Below are 15711 nucleotides of genomic sequence, written 5' to 3' on the forward strand. Positions count from 1 at the left end.
TTTGTGAAGTGCACCAGTCCCTCCTACAGCAAAGCACCCCCAAAACATGATGCTGCCACCCCCGTGCTTCATGGTTGGGATGGGGTTCTTCGGCTTGCAAGCCTCCCCCTTTTTCCTCCAAACATAACGATGGTCATTATGGCCAAACAGTTCTATTTTTGTTTCATCAGACCAGAGGACAATTCTCCAAAAATTACAATCTTTGTCCCCATGTGCAGTTGCAAACCCTAGTCTGGCTTTTTTTATGGCGGTTTTGGAGTAGTGTCTTCTTCCTTGCTGAGCGGCCTTTCAGGTTATGTCAATATAGGACTTGTTTTACTGTGGATATAGATACTTTTGTACCTGTTTCCTCCAGCATCTTCACAAGGTCCTTTGCTGCTGTTCTGGGATTGATTGGCACTTTTTGCACGAAAGTGCATTAATCTCTAGGAGACAAGTGTCTTCTTCCTGAGCGGTATGACAGCTGCGTGGTCCCATGGTATTTATACCTGCATACTATTGTTTGTACAGATGAATGTGGTACCTTCAGGCGTTTGAAAATTGCTCCCAAGGATGAACCAGACTTGTGGTCTACAATTTTTTTTCTGAGGTCTTGGCTGATTTCTTTTGATTTTCCCATGATGTCAAGCAAAGAGGCACTGAGTTTGAAGGTAGGCCTTGAAATACATCCACAGGTACACCTCCAATTGACTCAAATTATGTCAATTAGCCTATCAGAAGCTTCTAAAGCCATGACATCATTTTCTGGATTTTTCAAGCTGTTTAAAGGCACAGTCAACTTAGTGTATGTAAACTTCTGACCCACTGGAATTGTGATACAGTGAAATAATCTGTCTGTAAGCAATTGTTGGAAATATTACTTGTGTCATGCACAAAGTGGATGTCCTAACCGACTTGCCAAAACTATAGTTTGTTAACAAGAAATTTGTGGAGTGGTTGAAACACTTAGGTTGGAGTCCTAAAACCTAATTTATGTAAACTTCCGACTTCAACTGTATATATTACGCTCAGATACACACAGAAACAAAGCATTACCTTTCAAAATCAAGCTTATGTCAGATTCACATATTTGTACATCTATGACTCTGCACTGACTCTGCCATGTAGCTTGACTGTGCTATGCTAGAGTGGGCCGATACACTGACTTGCCCTTGTACACTGGCAGGGTACCACCACTGGTTTAGGTAATGCTCTATCATTCTGTAGGTTAAGGAATTACTTTAGAATTAAGGTTAATCTGGATGACTGACGCAGGCACTTTTTCCTCATTCTCTTCTCTGTGTAAATCTACAGCATTTGCTGTGTTGCTGCATAGATAGTACTGTATTTCCCATCAACTACTGAACTATTACCCCAATTTGTAAGGGGGTGTTTTCAGGATGCTGGTTATGATTTCAATATTGAAGGACATTGTCTTAGTACCTACTTACAGTATCATACCCTATGCCAGTCTAGATTGTCGTAGACATATTCCAGGATTTTGAAGATTTAACTATCTGTGTTGTGTTCCTTAGGCACCAAATGGAAGAAAAACTATCATATCAAAACCTGTTTAGCCCATATTTTAGAAATCTGCTCTGCATGTTGGGTGTTTAGTAGAACTGCACAAGTGTGGTTTTTAAAGAGGAAATCATCAAGCCAGTATTTATCGGTGTGGTTCTCTTGGGCTCAACCATTGCCTTCATGAGGGAAAAGCAACAACATCAAACTGTTTAATAGGTAATAATGTTAATTTACTTTTGTGCGAATCCTAGAAGGGCAAGCACCACTTTCTATCACTTGGCTTGCCTGAACAAAGACACAGCTTTATGCCCACATTCTCTACCACTTGAAGATCTTCTGAGATGATTTTTGACTGTTAACCATTGTCACCTATGTCAAATATCTATTCTTTAATTTAAATGTATGAATAAAAATGTTTGTAGTTGGTCACCAATATTTCCCCGCTTCCTGTATGAAACAAACTGAAAAAGAAAGACCGCTGCGCCACTCGGGAGCCCATATTATGGTCAAAGGCACTACAGACCCCGGTTCGATTCCAGGCTGTATCACAACCGGCCGTGATCTGGAGTCCCATAGGGCAGTGCACAATTGGCCCAGCGTCGTCCTGGTTAGGCTTTGGCCGGTGTAGGCCGTCATTGTAATTAAGAATGTGTTCTTAACGGACTTGCCTAGTTAAATAAATAATTTGTACACTTTAAGTACATTAATTTCCATTGGAACGCTGCGTTTGCCTTGCAGCATTGCCTTGCAGAGGCCGTTTCAGTGCTTTCTGTGTGGTGCATAGGTTGGGTTTATTCAGCTTGACAGAAATGGTAGCAGAAGGTGAATGTTGAACTTTTGTTGCACATCCAGTTGATATTGTTTACCATTTTGCGCAAATAATGCTGTTGGTGTGATCAAAGCGTTATTGTACTTCTGGTGTACCAAAACGCAAAAAATACTGTAGGTGTGATCAAGGCATAAACCAGAAACAATAAGAAGACGGTGGCAAAATAAATAGAACGTTTCATCATAAAGCCTGAGAGAAACATCTATTTGGAGGATTCCACAACGCATATTGCATGTAACACAGTAATATGACCGACAGCATGGTCAATCAAGTCAATGTTTCCCACATGTTCGGACTACTAAACAACTAATCCAGTACCATTTCAACATTATCAAATCGCTTATGCTTAGTCTAATACAGTGACAACTAAAATATACCAAAAACAATTTAGTCCAATCAACGTAAGCTAAATATCATGTGGCTGTCCATGTTCTGTGTGTGTGTGTGCGTGCCTAAGTAGAAAAACATGTTGACTCACCCTACTTGTAGAGAAACGCCAATGCCATCCTCGTCCTAAACTACCTGGCTAAAATGCTTGCTCGCTAGTCTAATTTTATTTAATGTGCAATGACGAGCAAGCTAGTTAACATCTAGCTCCAGTACCAGTCAAAAGTTTGGACACACCTACTCATTCAAGTTTTTTAAAAACTATTTACTATATTGTAGACTAATAGTGAAGACATAAACTATGAAATAACACATATGGAATCATGTAGTAACCAAAAAAATGTTAAACAAATCAAAATATATGTTATATTCTTCAAAGTAGCCACCCTTTGCCTTGATGACAGCTTTGCACACTCTTGGCATTCTCTCAACCAGCTTCATGAGGAATGCTTTTCCAACAGTCTTGAAGGAGTTACCACATATGCTGAGCACTTGTTGGCTGCTTTTCCTTTACTCTGCGGTCCAACTGATCCCAAACCATCTCAATTGGGTTGAGGTCGCGTAATTGTCGAGGCCAGGTCATCTGATGCAGCACTTCATCACTCTCATTGGTCAAATAGCCCTTACACAGCCTGGAGATGTGTTTTGGGTACTTGTCCTGTTGAAAAATAAATGATCGTCCCAATAAGCGCAAACCAGATGGGATGGCCATGCTGGTTAAGTGTGCCTTGAATTCTAAATAAATCACACACAGTGTCACCAGCAAAGCACCAGCACACCTCTTCCATGCTTCACGGTGGGAACCACACATGCGGAGATCATCCGTTCACCTAATCTGCGCTTCAGAAAGACATGGTGGTTGGAACCAAAAATCTCACATTTGGACTCGTCAGACCAAAGCACAGATTTCCACCGGTCTAATGTTCATTGCTCATGTTTCTTGGCCCAAGCAAGTCTCTTCTTATTATTGGTGTCCTTTAGGGGAAAGAGGGATACCTAGTCAGTTGTACAACTGAATGCATTCAACTGAAATGTATCTTATGCATTTAACTCAACCCCTCTGAATCAGAGAGGTGCGAGGGCTGCCTTAATCGACATCCACGTCATCGGCGCCTGGGGAACAGTGGGTTAACTGCCTTGCTCAGGGGCAGAACATCAGATTTGTACCTTGTCAGCCCGGGGGTTCGATCCAGCAACCTTTCGGTTACTGGCTCAACACTCCTACCCACCAGGCTACTTACCGCCCCTAGTAGTGGTTACTTTGCAGCAATTCGACCATGAGGGTCTGATTCACGCAGTCTCCTCTGAACAGTTGATGTTGAGATGTGTTTGTTACTTGAACTCTGTGAAGCATTTATTTGGGCTGCAATCTGAGGTGCAGTTAACTCTAGTGAACTTATCCTCTGAAGCAGAGGTAACTCTGGGTCTTCCTTTCCTGTGGTGGTCCGCATGAGAGCTAGTTTCATCATAGTGCTTGATGGTTTTTGCGACTCCACTCTCAAAGTAATTGAAATTTTCTGTATCATCTAAAAGTTTCATGTCTAAAAGTAATGATGGACTGTCGTTTCTCTTTGCTTATTTGAGCTGTTCTTGCCATAATATGGACTTGGTATTTTACCATATAGGACTATCTTCTGTATACCACCCCTACCTTTTCACAACACAACTGATTGGCTTAAACGCATTAAGAAGGAAAGAAATACCACAAATTAACTCTTAACAAGGCACACCTGTTAATTGAAATGTATTCCAGGTGACAACCTTATGAAGCTGGTTGAGAGAATGCCAAGGGTGGCTACTTTGAAGAATCTCAAATATAAAATATATTTTGATTTGCTTAACACTTTTTTTGTTACTACATGATTCCATATGTGTTATTTCATAGTTTTGATATCTTCATTATTATTGTGCAATGTAGAAAATAGTTAAACAAAAACAAAAACCCTGTTATTAGTAGGTGTGTCCAAACTTTTGACTGGTACTATACGTATTGAATCTCCATCCTCTCAGGCCAGTGGAACAATGTATGAATATATGGTTGGATCAGAATCACAATTATAATCATTGGCCAGTATAGAGAATCACATCAAATCAAATGTTATTGGTCACATACACATGTTTTGTGTTCCTAGCTCCAACACTGCAGTGATATCTAACAATACACAACAATACACACAAATCTAAAAGTAAAAGAATGGAATTAAAATATATATATTGCTAGCTATCTTGCCACCGGAGGACAACAACAGAATGAGATGCAACAATTCAAAATGTTTCTGTTTATGATGTTTGGCTTTTGATGTGATGTGATTGGTGTGAAGCTAAATCATGAAACACAGAGAGACGAAGGATACATTGATTTATTTTTTGGGACACATTTTTTTGTGGAAGCCTGGCTTCCCTTGGCATCCGTGAATACATGCCATTGACTGTCATTAATACATTTAGACTATTAAGATCTTGGCGAAAATAATAATGAACAGACTAAATGGGGTTCTTGATACCATAATAGAAAAAGAGCAAAGGGCGTTTCATGTGGGACAACATCTGTACGGTGAAAGATATTACTACATCCACATCTGAATTTGATTTCTACATTTTGTGTCTTGTTGAGAAAAATGCTTTTAATGATATTTCATGTGAACATTGACGGTTTGTAATGAAATGTTATGGGTTCCCAAGTCCATTAATTGATATGATTAAGTTACTGTATGCCGATCTACTGTCCAAGTTAATGTAAATGGTTTCCTGACCGAACCTTTTGAAATTGAAAGGGGGGTGAAGCAGGGTTGCCCACTTAGCACAGCCTTGGATGTAATAGCTATTAGCCCTCTCCTAAAGCGAATTAAAGAAGATCTAAGTATTCAAGGTACTATCACCAGCTCTAGACAGCCCATTGTCGCACTTGCTTATGCCGATAATGTGTATGTCATAATCAGAAATCAAGATGAGTTGAATAAATGGAACAATCATTTTAATTTATACAAAGAAGTCGCTGGAGCTAAATTGAACCAAGATAAAATGGAGGGTGTTTGGATTGGAACTCCAATAAACATACATGTAAGGGATGAAATTAGAATTTTGGAGGTATAAATATGTAAATTAAGCGCATATCGAATGGTCTGCTCTACCCATAACAGTCATTCAAAGCATAGGGTTGCTATATGATTGAAATTGGAAATGTAACCGTGAAAAAACTATGAAATTGCTCCCCAATACCGTCTGATGTATATATTTAAGGTATTACATGAATGGTGATGACAGATCTTACGAAATTTTTAACCGTGTTTTAATGCGATTTTTTCCAACCTGCTCCATGTATTCAATCTATTCCATTTCAAATTTGGCTCCTAGCGCGGCTTTACTTCCGGGCTATTATGAAGCATCTGACATGTCCTTCTCAGTATTGCCACGTTCCTGTGCTAGTCAGAACTAGGAAGTCAGAAATAGGAACTCTGACTTTTCTGATTTGCTAACTTGGTACAGTTATACACGTGCTGTGTTCAACCAGTTAGCAAGTCAGAAATGTTCCGAGTTTTCTTGTCCCGACTAGTACGTGAACGCCGCATATATTCCTAGTTCGCAACCAGGAAATGGCGGAGCGATTTCTGCATAGAACAAAGATATTTCACTGGATGTATAAATGTGAAGCATCCGGTTGGCATTTCCACTCAATATGGGAGGGGATGTAGTTTGGCCGACATTCTGCACATTTTCTCATCTATTAAACATTTGATCTCAATACAGTTTTCTGTTCGCAAACTAGAATATGTTATGAACAGAATGGACAAAGTTTTGTAGACTACCCTTTTCACACGTTTTTAAAAATCGCGCTGTTTAGAAGGAGTGCAGAGGAGAATTGAGTTATTGCACACCGGGACTTCACAGAGTAGGCCTTCCGTAACGGAAATATGCAAATACATACTACAACACGCCTATAGGATATAACTAGCGCGTGCTTGGCTCTGCCCATCTCCTTGTTTGTTCTGCCCACTCTGACTCATTTGTTTCCATTGGAAACGACAAGTTGTGGTCTATCTTGATTTACTTCTAAAAAATCTTTGGTACATCTTTACTGGTCATGCAAATTATTGTCTCTTGCTTACGGCGTCACTAAAGCGACGCATGCGGCGGTCTTTTTTCTACTTCCCGCAGCAGAACTCGAGTTGGTGAAGTTGTCGATTTCCTTATTTTTTTGTGAAAACGCTCACAAAAGTCATGGAAGTAGCCACCGTACCGCGCACGAGGCGTCTATTGAAGGAGGAAGACATGACCAAGATCGAGTTTGAGACCAGCGAGGAGGTCGATGTTACGCCTACCTTCGACACAATGGGCCTACGAGAGGATCTCCTCCGTGGGATCTACGCATACGGTAGGTCTGAGGTTTTGTTTGGTACAGTGGGCCCATATAGGAAACTACCCAAGTAAGTTATTTGGACACATTTTCTGTGCTTCATGACTCAGTTGCACACCCAGAACAAACACATACTACGAGTATTGTAATGGGAAAAAAAGCCAGAATGTTGTATTTGTTTTTCTTTAGTTAGTCAACTACCATGCTAACGTTAGCTTCTTAATTAGCTCCATTAAACCGAGCTAACTCGCTACCTAAGTTAGCTGATATTAGCTAACTGGCATGCTCCACCCCATTTAGTACATGTTGCATTTTCCTCACTTGTTGCTTTAATATTTGTGTGTGTGATCATTTTGCTCTACTTGTAGCGCCATCTGATCTAGCCAGTGCTAATACAATTTGACACTGTCTGCACAACAGGCAAAAATATTCAGTACTACCAGCTATATTTTCCAGTTTCTCAAAGGATTACATGAATAGTATGTAATGTTTATTGAAATATTTCACTGGAAAGAGTGTCATGGGCCTACATAATTAACCACCTTTTATTTATTATTCTTAGGTTTCGAGAAGCCTTCCGCAATCCAACAAAGAGCAATTAAACAGATCATCAAGGGTAGAGATGTCATTGCACAGTAAGTAGTGACTGTTTATGCTAGAGAACCACAACGTCCAGAGCTACAGACCAAAGATATGTTTATGCTGTTTGGAACTTTGGCTATTCACCAGGGGTGTATTCATTAGTCGGATTCTGTTGCAAAAACATTGTCTTTTGAGCCCTTGTTCAAATGTTTTATAGTGGCTGTTGAATACCATCTTTCTCTGTTCTGCAACACTCTTCTTTTTTTTCTTTCAGGTCTCAGTCAGGAACAGGAAAGACTGCCACGTTTTGCGTATCAGTGCTGCAGTGTCTTGACATTCAGGTATTTGAGTAAGGTTGTTGGTATGTGCAGACTAGGGCGTCTCAGAGTAGGAGTGCTGATCTAGTATCAGTTTTTCCTTTTGGATCATAATGAATAATTTTATATGATGAGATCCTAGATCAGCACTCTTACTCTGCGATGCAACATGAAGTCAAGCCCTGTTGTAGGTACTGCTGTGCCGTTATCACATAGCAGTTATGGATCATCCAACAACATTTTGTGTTGTGAAGTTTTCTCGCACTCTGAATATGTGGAGTTTGGACAGCGTGAGCAAAATATGATAATTTTTTGTTTTTGTAAAAGGTGCGTGAAACCCAAGCACTGATCCTGGCTCCCACCAGAGAGTTGGCTGGACAGATACAGAAGGTATGTGACTGAATATCAAGTGTCTTCTGATGGACTGGGGAAAAACTGCTTTGGACGATAAGGGTCGTGTTCAGTAGGGCACACAGTAGCAAAATGTCTTAAAACAAAGTGTTTCCATTGGACAGGTTCGGGGTCCTGTTCATTTGGAAACACTGTAGCAAATACTTCAAAACGCTGTGCAATGGAAAATGGGAACAAGTGTTTATTTGATATGTTTAGATAGTACCTCCCGGTTTCCCTCAGTTTCCAAAACGTTTTCTCCTGTTCTATGCCGACTGAATGCTGCCCAGATCAGAACACTGGCAAAGGATTTGGATTGGTGAAAGCCTTGGCTGGAGGGAGTTTCCACCATTGTTAAATCCATGACTGGGAGTGTGCAAGTGCACACTGGTAGAAAATTTGGACGCAGCCATTATCTCCTAATATTCAGATGTTAACCCCCCCCCCCCCCCCCCCTCCAGGTGCTCCTGGCCCTCGGTGACTACATGAACGTCCAGTGTCATTCCTGCATCGGAGGGACAAACGTGGGTGAGGACATCCGTAAACTGGACTATGGCCAGCACGTAGTAGCAGGGACCCCTGGGAGAGTGTTTGGTGAGTTCCCTGAACCCTAACCTTCTAGTGTCTATCTCCCATCCACAGGTATCTCTCAGAATTCTGTCACAGGATCAAAACTGAATTTCGCTGTTTCAACATTGTTTCACTTTGTGGGTTCAGTCTGGATCTGCCTTCGTTGAAACTTTTTGTACCTTATGTAATGAGCATACTCTGCATACTCAGGACAACAGTATATATATTTGTATTTATTAAACTAGGCAAGTCAGTCAAGAACAAATTCTTATTTACAATGACGGCCTACCGGGGAACAGTGGGTTAACTGCCTTGTTCAGGGGCAGAAGGACAGAATTTTCCCCTGTCAGCTTTGGAATTCAACCTTTCGGTTACTGGCCTAACACTCTAACCACTAGGATACCTGCCGCCCAAAAAGTAAAAGTCAAGAAAATCATCCTTTTTGCACTGTTCGTAACCTGGCTCAGTCCTCAGTGTGAGCTTTGGGTTCCATTCCAGTGCCACAGTAAAGCCCAGAGAGTGGCAGAGGTCCAGTACGTCTTGTACCGTTGCTCTGTTCACTCTCTGGTAACATGACGCCCCCTGTAACACACAGGGGAAAGAAGGATGGTAAATCAATGACTTAAGGTCCCACTATAGTCTACTGATCTAAAAAAAAATCATGATTTACCTGAGACCAGAACATTTCATTTCAAAGGAAGGTAACTAGAAAATATGCATGAGTAGACAATCATGAATTAGGCTCACTGTAGTCACCCCAAGGGTTGTGTATGAGTTGAGTAGCCTCCATTTTCCCACAGCAGGCAGACTAATGCAAGCACTGCTCTCTCTCTCTCTCTGTTCTTTAGATATGATCCGCAGGAGGAGTTTGAGGACGCGTGCCATCAAGATGCTGGTGCTGGACGAAGCAGACGAAATGCTCAACAAGGGTAAGCCAGACACGCTATTGTGCATTACTGAGATGACGTCTGCCAGTTTGTGTTTCTGGTCTCTCCTAAACAACAACAACGAGGTCTCATGGTAAAGCAGGATAAGTTACAGTGCCGCTTTGTCGTTCCCCCTGCACACATCAACAAGTTTCCTACTATCCCTACCTGTCTGCATCCCACGGCAGGCAGGGACACTTGGGCTCAGACACTTTTCAACAGGAAAGTCGTTTTGACGGTCTGCGTGACTTTTCCCTGGAAGTCTAGTGTAATATGAAGGGGGATACTGAATAGCTTTCCTTTAACCGTCCGGCAGGTTTCAAAGAGCAGATCTACGACGTGTACCGGTACCTGCCCCCCGCCACCCAGGTGTGTCTGATCAGCGCCACGCTGCCCCACGAGATCCTGGAGATGACCAACAAGTTCATGACCGACCCCATCCGCATCCTGGTCAAACGGTGAGTCAAGCGTTACTCGGCTGTATATATTAGGAAGTACCATCCACCCTCATCGCTGTTTTGAGAATGACCAGGCTGGTTCAACCAGGCTACCTTGTTCCTGGAGTTAGTCTGAATACATGTACTTAGTCTGAATACAAACCCTCATATAGTCATCAGAGAATCAGCCATGCTTAAATCAAAAAGGCCCTCCACCTTTCCTGTGGGACCTTTCAGAAGAGAAGGACGAAATATTCTATCTTATATATAAGATAGAATCAAGTAAATCTTTCTTTTTGGCACTGTTCGTAACCTGGCTCAGTCCTCAGTGTGAGCTGTGTGTTCCATTCCAGTGCCACAGTAAAGCCCAGAGAGTAGCAGGGGTCTCGTACGTCTTGTACTGTTTCTCTGTTCACTCTCTGGGAACATGAACCAAAACCTCCTGTCATGGCAAACTACATGCTGCTCTCCTTTTTTTGTTATTTTTTTGAAGGTATGGTTGTTATTTTTGGGGCCTTTGCACCCTGCCTAGAAAATATTTCTATGGGAAGAACGGAGTTAACTGGAATAGGAAGACCTCCACTCACTGGAAAAGGCCTTTGTGTTCCTTTAGCAGCAGAAGAGGTCCAATACCTAGTTAACCCCTCTTCCTTTTCCTTCTCCCAGTGATGAGTTGACTCTGGAGGGCATCAAGCAGTTCTTCGTGGCAGTAGAGAGGGAGGAGTGGAAGTTTGACACCCTGTGTGACCTGTATGACACCCTCACCATCACGCAGGCTGTCATCTTCTGCAACACCAAGCGGAAGGTCTGTACACAACTAAAACCAAGTTGCATGTATTGCAGAGTTGCCCCTAAACACTGATTTTCAGTTCGTTTTGCATTTCTCCCAATAATAGTTCAGATTAGGGGAGGGGAAGCTGACCCTAGATCTGTGCCTAGGAGAAACTACTTGGGTTGTTGGCAGCTGTTGATAGTTATTGTATGTTTTTCCTCCTAGTGAGTACGGTCTCCCTTTCCCTATATGTACGGGTAAGAAATAGGGATGGTCAGGAGTACGCCATTGAAGGTTTGTATTCAATCAGTAATGTGTACTTGGCATTTTAAATGCAACTATTTAGCAGGTAATTTATAAGCACTGTCAATGTCCCAACACGAAGATGTTTGTTTGTGGAATATGTCAAGCGCAGTGAAGATGTGTTACGTTTAGTTTTTCAGTTGTGTATCATAACAAAATACATTCTTTCAAATGCCCACCATTGTAATTATTCTGATTTTAGTTTAATAGATTTCTATGAAATGAAACAGAGGTCCCAGCGCTTCCGTCTCCCCGGGGCCAACATGCTTTGTTTGACATTGTTAGTTTGACAAATGAAGAATGCCAGTCTTTCTTCAACATCTCATTTATCTTGCCCATCACACCGATGAATGTCAAGAAAATCTTTGTTTGCACTGTTCGTAACCTGGCTCAGTCCTCCAGTGAGAGCTTTGGGTTCCATTCCAGTGCCACAGTAAAGCCCAGAGTGTGGCAGGGGTCCAGTACGTCTTGTACTGTTGCTCTGTTCACTCTCTGGGAACACGACGAGTCCTAAATGGCACCCGATTCCCTACATTGTACATTTCAGGGAGCATGTTTTGGCAGGATCCCTGAAATGCATTGTCATGAGTTTGGCCTGAGCCTCTATCTGTCCTCGCTCTGCTTGCGATAGGTTGACTGGCTGACTGAGAAGATGAGGGAGGCCAACTTCACTGTTTCCTCCATGCATGGAGACATGCCCCAGAAGGAGAGAGAGTCCATCATGAAAGAGTTCCGGTCCGGCGCCAGGTAATAATGATGAAATAGTGTTTTTAGCATCCCAATGAATCTTTGAAGGCTATTCAAGAATATTTGAGTGTATTTCTCTATTTTTTATTTTTTACATTTTGGGTGTATGACCACTGGGTCAATATTTATCAATAGTGAATGTGCTCTCGTGTCAGTTACTGTGTCATACTTCTATGATAAAGTAGAAGCTGGTCTTATACTCATTTATTTTTTTACTGTTTATAAAGGGTGCAATCACCAACAATTTGCACATGTAGCTGTGTAATCTAGAGTCGTGTCCATCTTGTGATGGCCAGAGACATTAGCTTAGTTGTTTGGACAGTTTGTTGAGTCTCTTAGCGGGAGGAACATTTAGATCCTATTACATGACAATGTACTGTATCGGGTGGATTCTTTCTGGTCCACCTGATATAGCATTTGCATTTCTTTCCTATACAATACCGGACAGTTTCCCACACTAGATAAAGCATACTAGTGGACTAAACACTTAAACGGACATTCTTCATTGCACTGTTCGTAACCTGGCTCAGTCCTCAGTGTGAGCTTTGGGTTCCATTCCAGTGCCACAGTAAAGCCCAGAGAGTGGCAGAGGTCCGGTACGTCTTGTACCGTTTCTCTGTTCGCTCCCTGGGAACAAGTCTACGCATTGTTCTTTTAAACCTCCCAGGGGTTGACGTGGGTCGTTTTTAATTGGTGCCCACCGTAATAAAACGTTTTGCAAAGTTCAGATAGTCCTTCCTTGTTTGTGCCCGTTCGGGTTCCAAGTGAAGACGACCTTGGTTTGGCCTAACATGGATCTCTTTTCTCTCCCCCCATAGCCGAGTGCTTATCTCAACTGATGTGTGGGCCCGAGGTCTGGATGTGCCCCAGGTGTCCCTCATCATCAACTACGACCTGCCCAACAACAGAGAGCTGTACATCCACAGGTACGTCTGGCTGCCCAGCTCAGAGAACAACTATAGAAACTAAGCGATATTAAGTATTTAATGTGGCTATTCGGTCAACAGTGAAGTCGAGGAAAATCATCCTTTTTGGCACTGTTCGTAACCTGGCTCAGTCCTCAGTGTAAGCTGTGGGTTCCATTCCAGTGCCACAGTAAAGCCCAGAGTAGCAGAGGTCGAGTACGTTTTGTACTGTTTCTCTGTTCACTCTCTCAGGACACTAGAAGCCGATTTAATTTTTATGGTCAATCCGACATCTGCAGTGGTTACAGCTAAGCGAATTCTGCAGAAGTCAGAGCATTCATACTGCTTGTGTTTCGGCGAGCTGTCATATATACGCATGCAATAAATTGGTCTCCACGGCACCACTTGTAGTGATTCAAAACCATCCCGCTAACTGTGAGCAACTGGCTAAACGAAAAGACAAGACCGTACCTCTTCAGATGTTGGAGTCCATTTCCCGGTGCTTGACATAGGAGCTCAGCCAAGATGGCATTAAGTAAAAAAGGCGTTTTTCCCACCTGACTCTCCCCATTGCCTCCCAGAGAAATGTGCCTACATTTAGACAGTTTGTGTATTTCATACTATGTTGGGTTAAAAATCTGAGTATAATGCTTGTTTGAATATCAACCCAAGTACATGTTCTTGTCATCAATCAACTGCATTAGTTTTAAAAAACACTGACTACTACCACAGATTTCTGTATGCTAGCTATGCTAGCAGCTTATACAAACGGAAGTTAGCATTTAGCAGTCACGTTTTCTAAACTTGGAAAGGGACAACTTCTAAATGTTACGCAGCGAAAACAGCCAAATATATCCAAATTGGATTTTAATAACCACATTGTGGTCCTGTTTAAAATACATCAATCATAACAAATTTGACATATCTGCATAGATCAGATTTGTTGAATGTAGGCCAATCCAGCGTCCTTCTCTCCACCATGGTCTGCATTCCATTGACCTCTTTACCGCATCTATCCTCTACCTCCCCAATCTCTTTCCAGGAGCTTCTGGCCCGCATAGCCGGATCAAGCAAAAATCGGTTTGTCAGGGCAAACATTTACTGGCGTTTTTGTCCCTCAACCTCTCCTCTCTTCATAGGATTGGCCGATCGGGTCGTTACGGCCGCAAGGGTGTGGCCATCAACTTTGTGAAGAACGACGACATCCGTATTCTCCGTGACATTGAGCAGTACTATTCCACACAGATCGATGAAATGCCAATGAACGGTAAATTAGCATTTGTTAATCTTCTGCCTGAATATTTAATTGACAATGTTGATATGTTTAGTATTGATGTTTTGGTTGTTCAAGCAACTAAATGTAAATTTTGTTTCAACCATATACTGGGTTTACAGATTTTAGGGCCATAAAGAACTGGGGTTCTTTTACAAAATGGGCATTGACATTAGGTGGTTGTCATTAACATAAAATATTTTCTCCTCAGTGGCTGACCTGATCTAAGGCGGTGGTGACGGAAGTGGAGAGACCGCTTTGATTACACTTTGGACCCCTTTTTATTTACTGTTGGAATTCTTGTCTCATTTGTTTTGTTTTTAATAGTAGCTTTGGAACAGCCTTTACATTTGTGATGACTATTGTATTCTTAGGGAAATGCCTACTGCAACCTTCCAGTTGTTTTGTAAATAAAGAACATTTTGTTTCCCATTTGAATGCCGGTTGATTTCTTTTCCCAGTTTTTTCTTTAAGGGCATTCCGGGATTTGAAAGTAACAAAATGGGCAACCCAACCATGTTTCGATAAACAGTTGAGGGATTGGGCTGGAGAAATGTAACCACTTTCAAATTCATAGAAAGAGCTATGCTATCAAAGTATAGTTTTAACCATGTTATGAGGATATAGTATTTGTTTTTAATTACATCGTTTTCTGATGGGGTATGACGGATGAACTAAGATCATGAGATATATTTCTAAGTTAAATTACTTTACAATCACATCTTCTGTTAGACTTCCATAGGCCTCCAGGTGCAACTGTCGGTCATGCCAGGATTCAATCCAATGTGCGTTATAGAGCAGTGCGTTGGACAGCCGACAAAGGCATAATTTAAATGCAGTTTTCCCAGGCGTTTGCAGTGATCCCTGTGAATGTCAGATCAAGCGTTGATTACCTGTTAAAATACACTTTATTGACTGTCCAATGCGCTGCTCTATAAAGTGCCTTGGATAGAAATATGGCCATGGTTTCATATTTTTGAGTTTATTTACCAGATCTGTTGTTTGATGATGATTAATGGGGGTGCATGTGATGCGGAGGTGGCTGTGACTGGGGTGATGGAGTTGGTAAAGCTGAGTCTAGTACTGTTGTACTAGATACTGGAAAATATGCATGAAAAGTTTAATCTATAGGGCAGTGGTTCTTAACTGATTTTGTCTCAGGACTCTCATTTCAGTGTGTCACTTCAGTAGTGACCAAATACTTGCGGAAATGGAAAATTCACCAAAGTTAGGTTTTGGGCCAAAATGCAATGTGGGAAACTAAACTCAGCAAAAAAGAAACGTCAACTGTGTTTATTTTCAGCAAACTTAACGTGTAAATATTTGTATGAACATAATTCAACAACTGAGACACAAACAGAACAAGTTCCACACACATGTGATTAACAAATGGAATAATGTGTCCCTGAATAAAAA

General features: G+C 41.7%; 1 protein-coding gene and 2 non-coding genes across 3 annotated transcripts; all 3 read left to right on the top strand.

Moving 5' to 3' along the window:
- Positions 1-6817: 6817 nt before the first annotated feature.
- LOC120065038 (eukaryotic initiation factor 4A-III) lies at positions 6818-14733 on the top strand. The gene is made up of 12 exons (XM_039015694.1): positions 6818-7091; positions 7636-7708; positions 7930-7996; positions 8300-8362; positions 8824-8956; positions 9781-9861; positions 10175-10316; positions 10962-11100; positions 12002-12117; positions 12936-13043; positions 14162-14289; positions 14507-14733. The coding sequence occupies exons 1-12, from the start codon at positions 6938-6940 to the stop codon at positions 14521-14523; spliced, it is 1221 nt and encodes a 406-aa protein (XP_038871622.1). The 5' UTR covers positions 6818-6937; the 3' UTR covers positions 14524-14733.
- On the top strand, positions 9375-9508 carry LOC120028457. The gene has a single exon (XR_005473453.1). It is a non-coding gene; the product is annotated as a small nucleolar RNA SNORA54 (small nucleolar RNA).
- On the top strand, positions 12623-12756 carry LOC120028449. Its single transcript, XR_005473451.1, has one exon. It is a non-coding gene; the product is annotated as a small nucleolar RNA SNORA54 (small nucleolar RNA).
- Positions 14734-15711: the final 978 nt, after the last annotated feature.

Source organism: Salvelinus namaycush, chromosome 2 (genome assembly GCF_016432855.1).
Source record: "Salvelinus namaycush isolate Seneca chromosome 2, SaNama_1.0, whole genome shotgun sequence".
Taxonomy (NCBI): Eukaryota; Metazoa; Chordata; class Actinopteri; order Salmoniformes; family Salmonidae; genus Salvelinus; species Salvelinus namaycush.

Bases quoted from the DNA above. Each gene is read 5' to 3' on its own strand.
- LOC120065038 (XM_039015694.1), top strand. From the start codon at position 6,938: ATGGAAGTAGCCACCGTACCGCGCACGAGGCGTCTATTGAAGGAGGAA. The intron at 7,997-8,299 runs GTATTTGAGTAA...TTTTTGTAAAAG, and splicing joins TGCAGTGTCTTGACATTCAG to GTGCGTGAAACCCAAGCACT. The intron at 13,044-14,161 runs GTACGTCTGGCT...CTCTCTTCATAG, and splicing joins AGAGAGCTGTACATCCACAG to GATTGGCCGATCGGGTCGTT.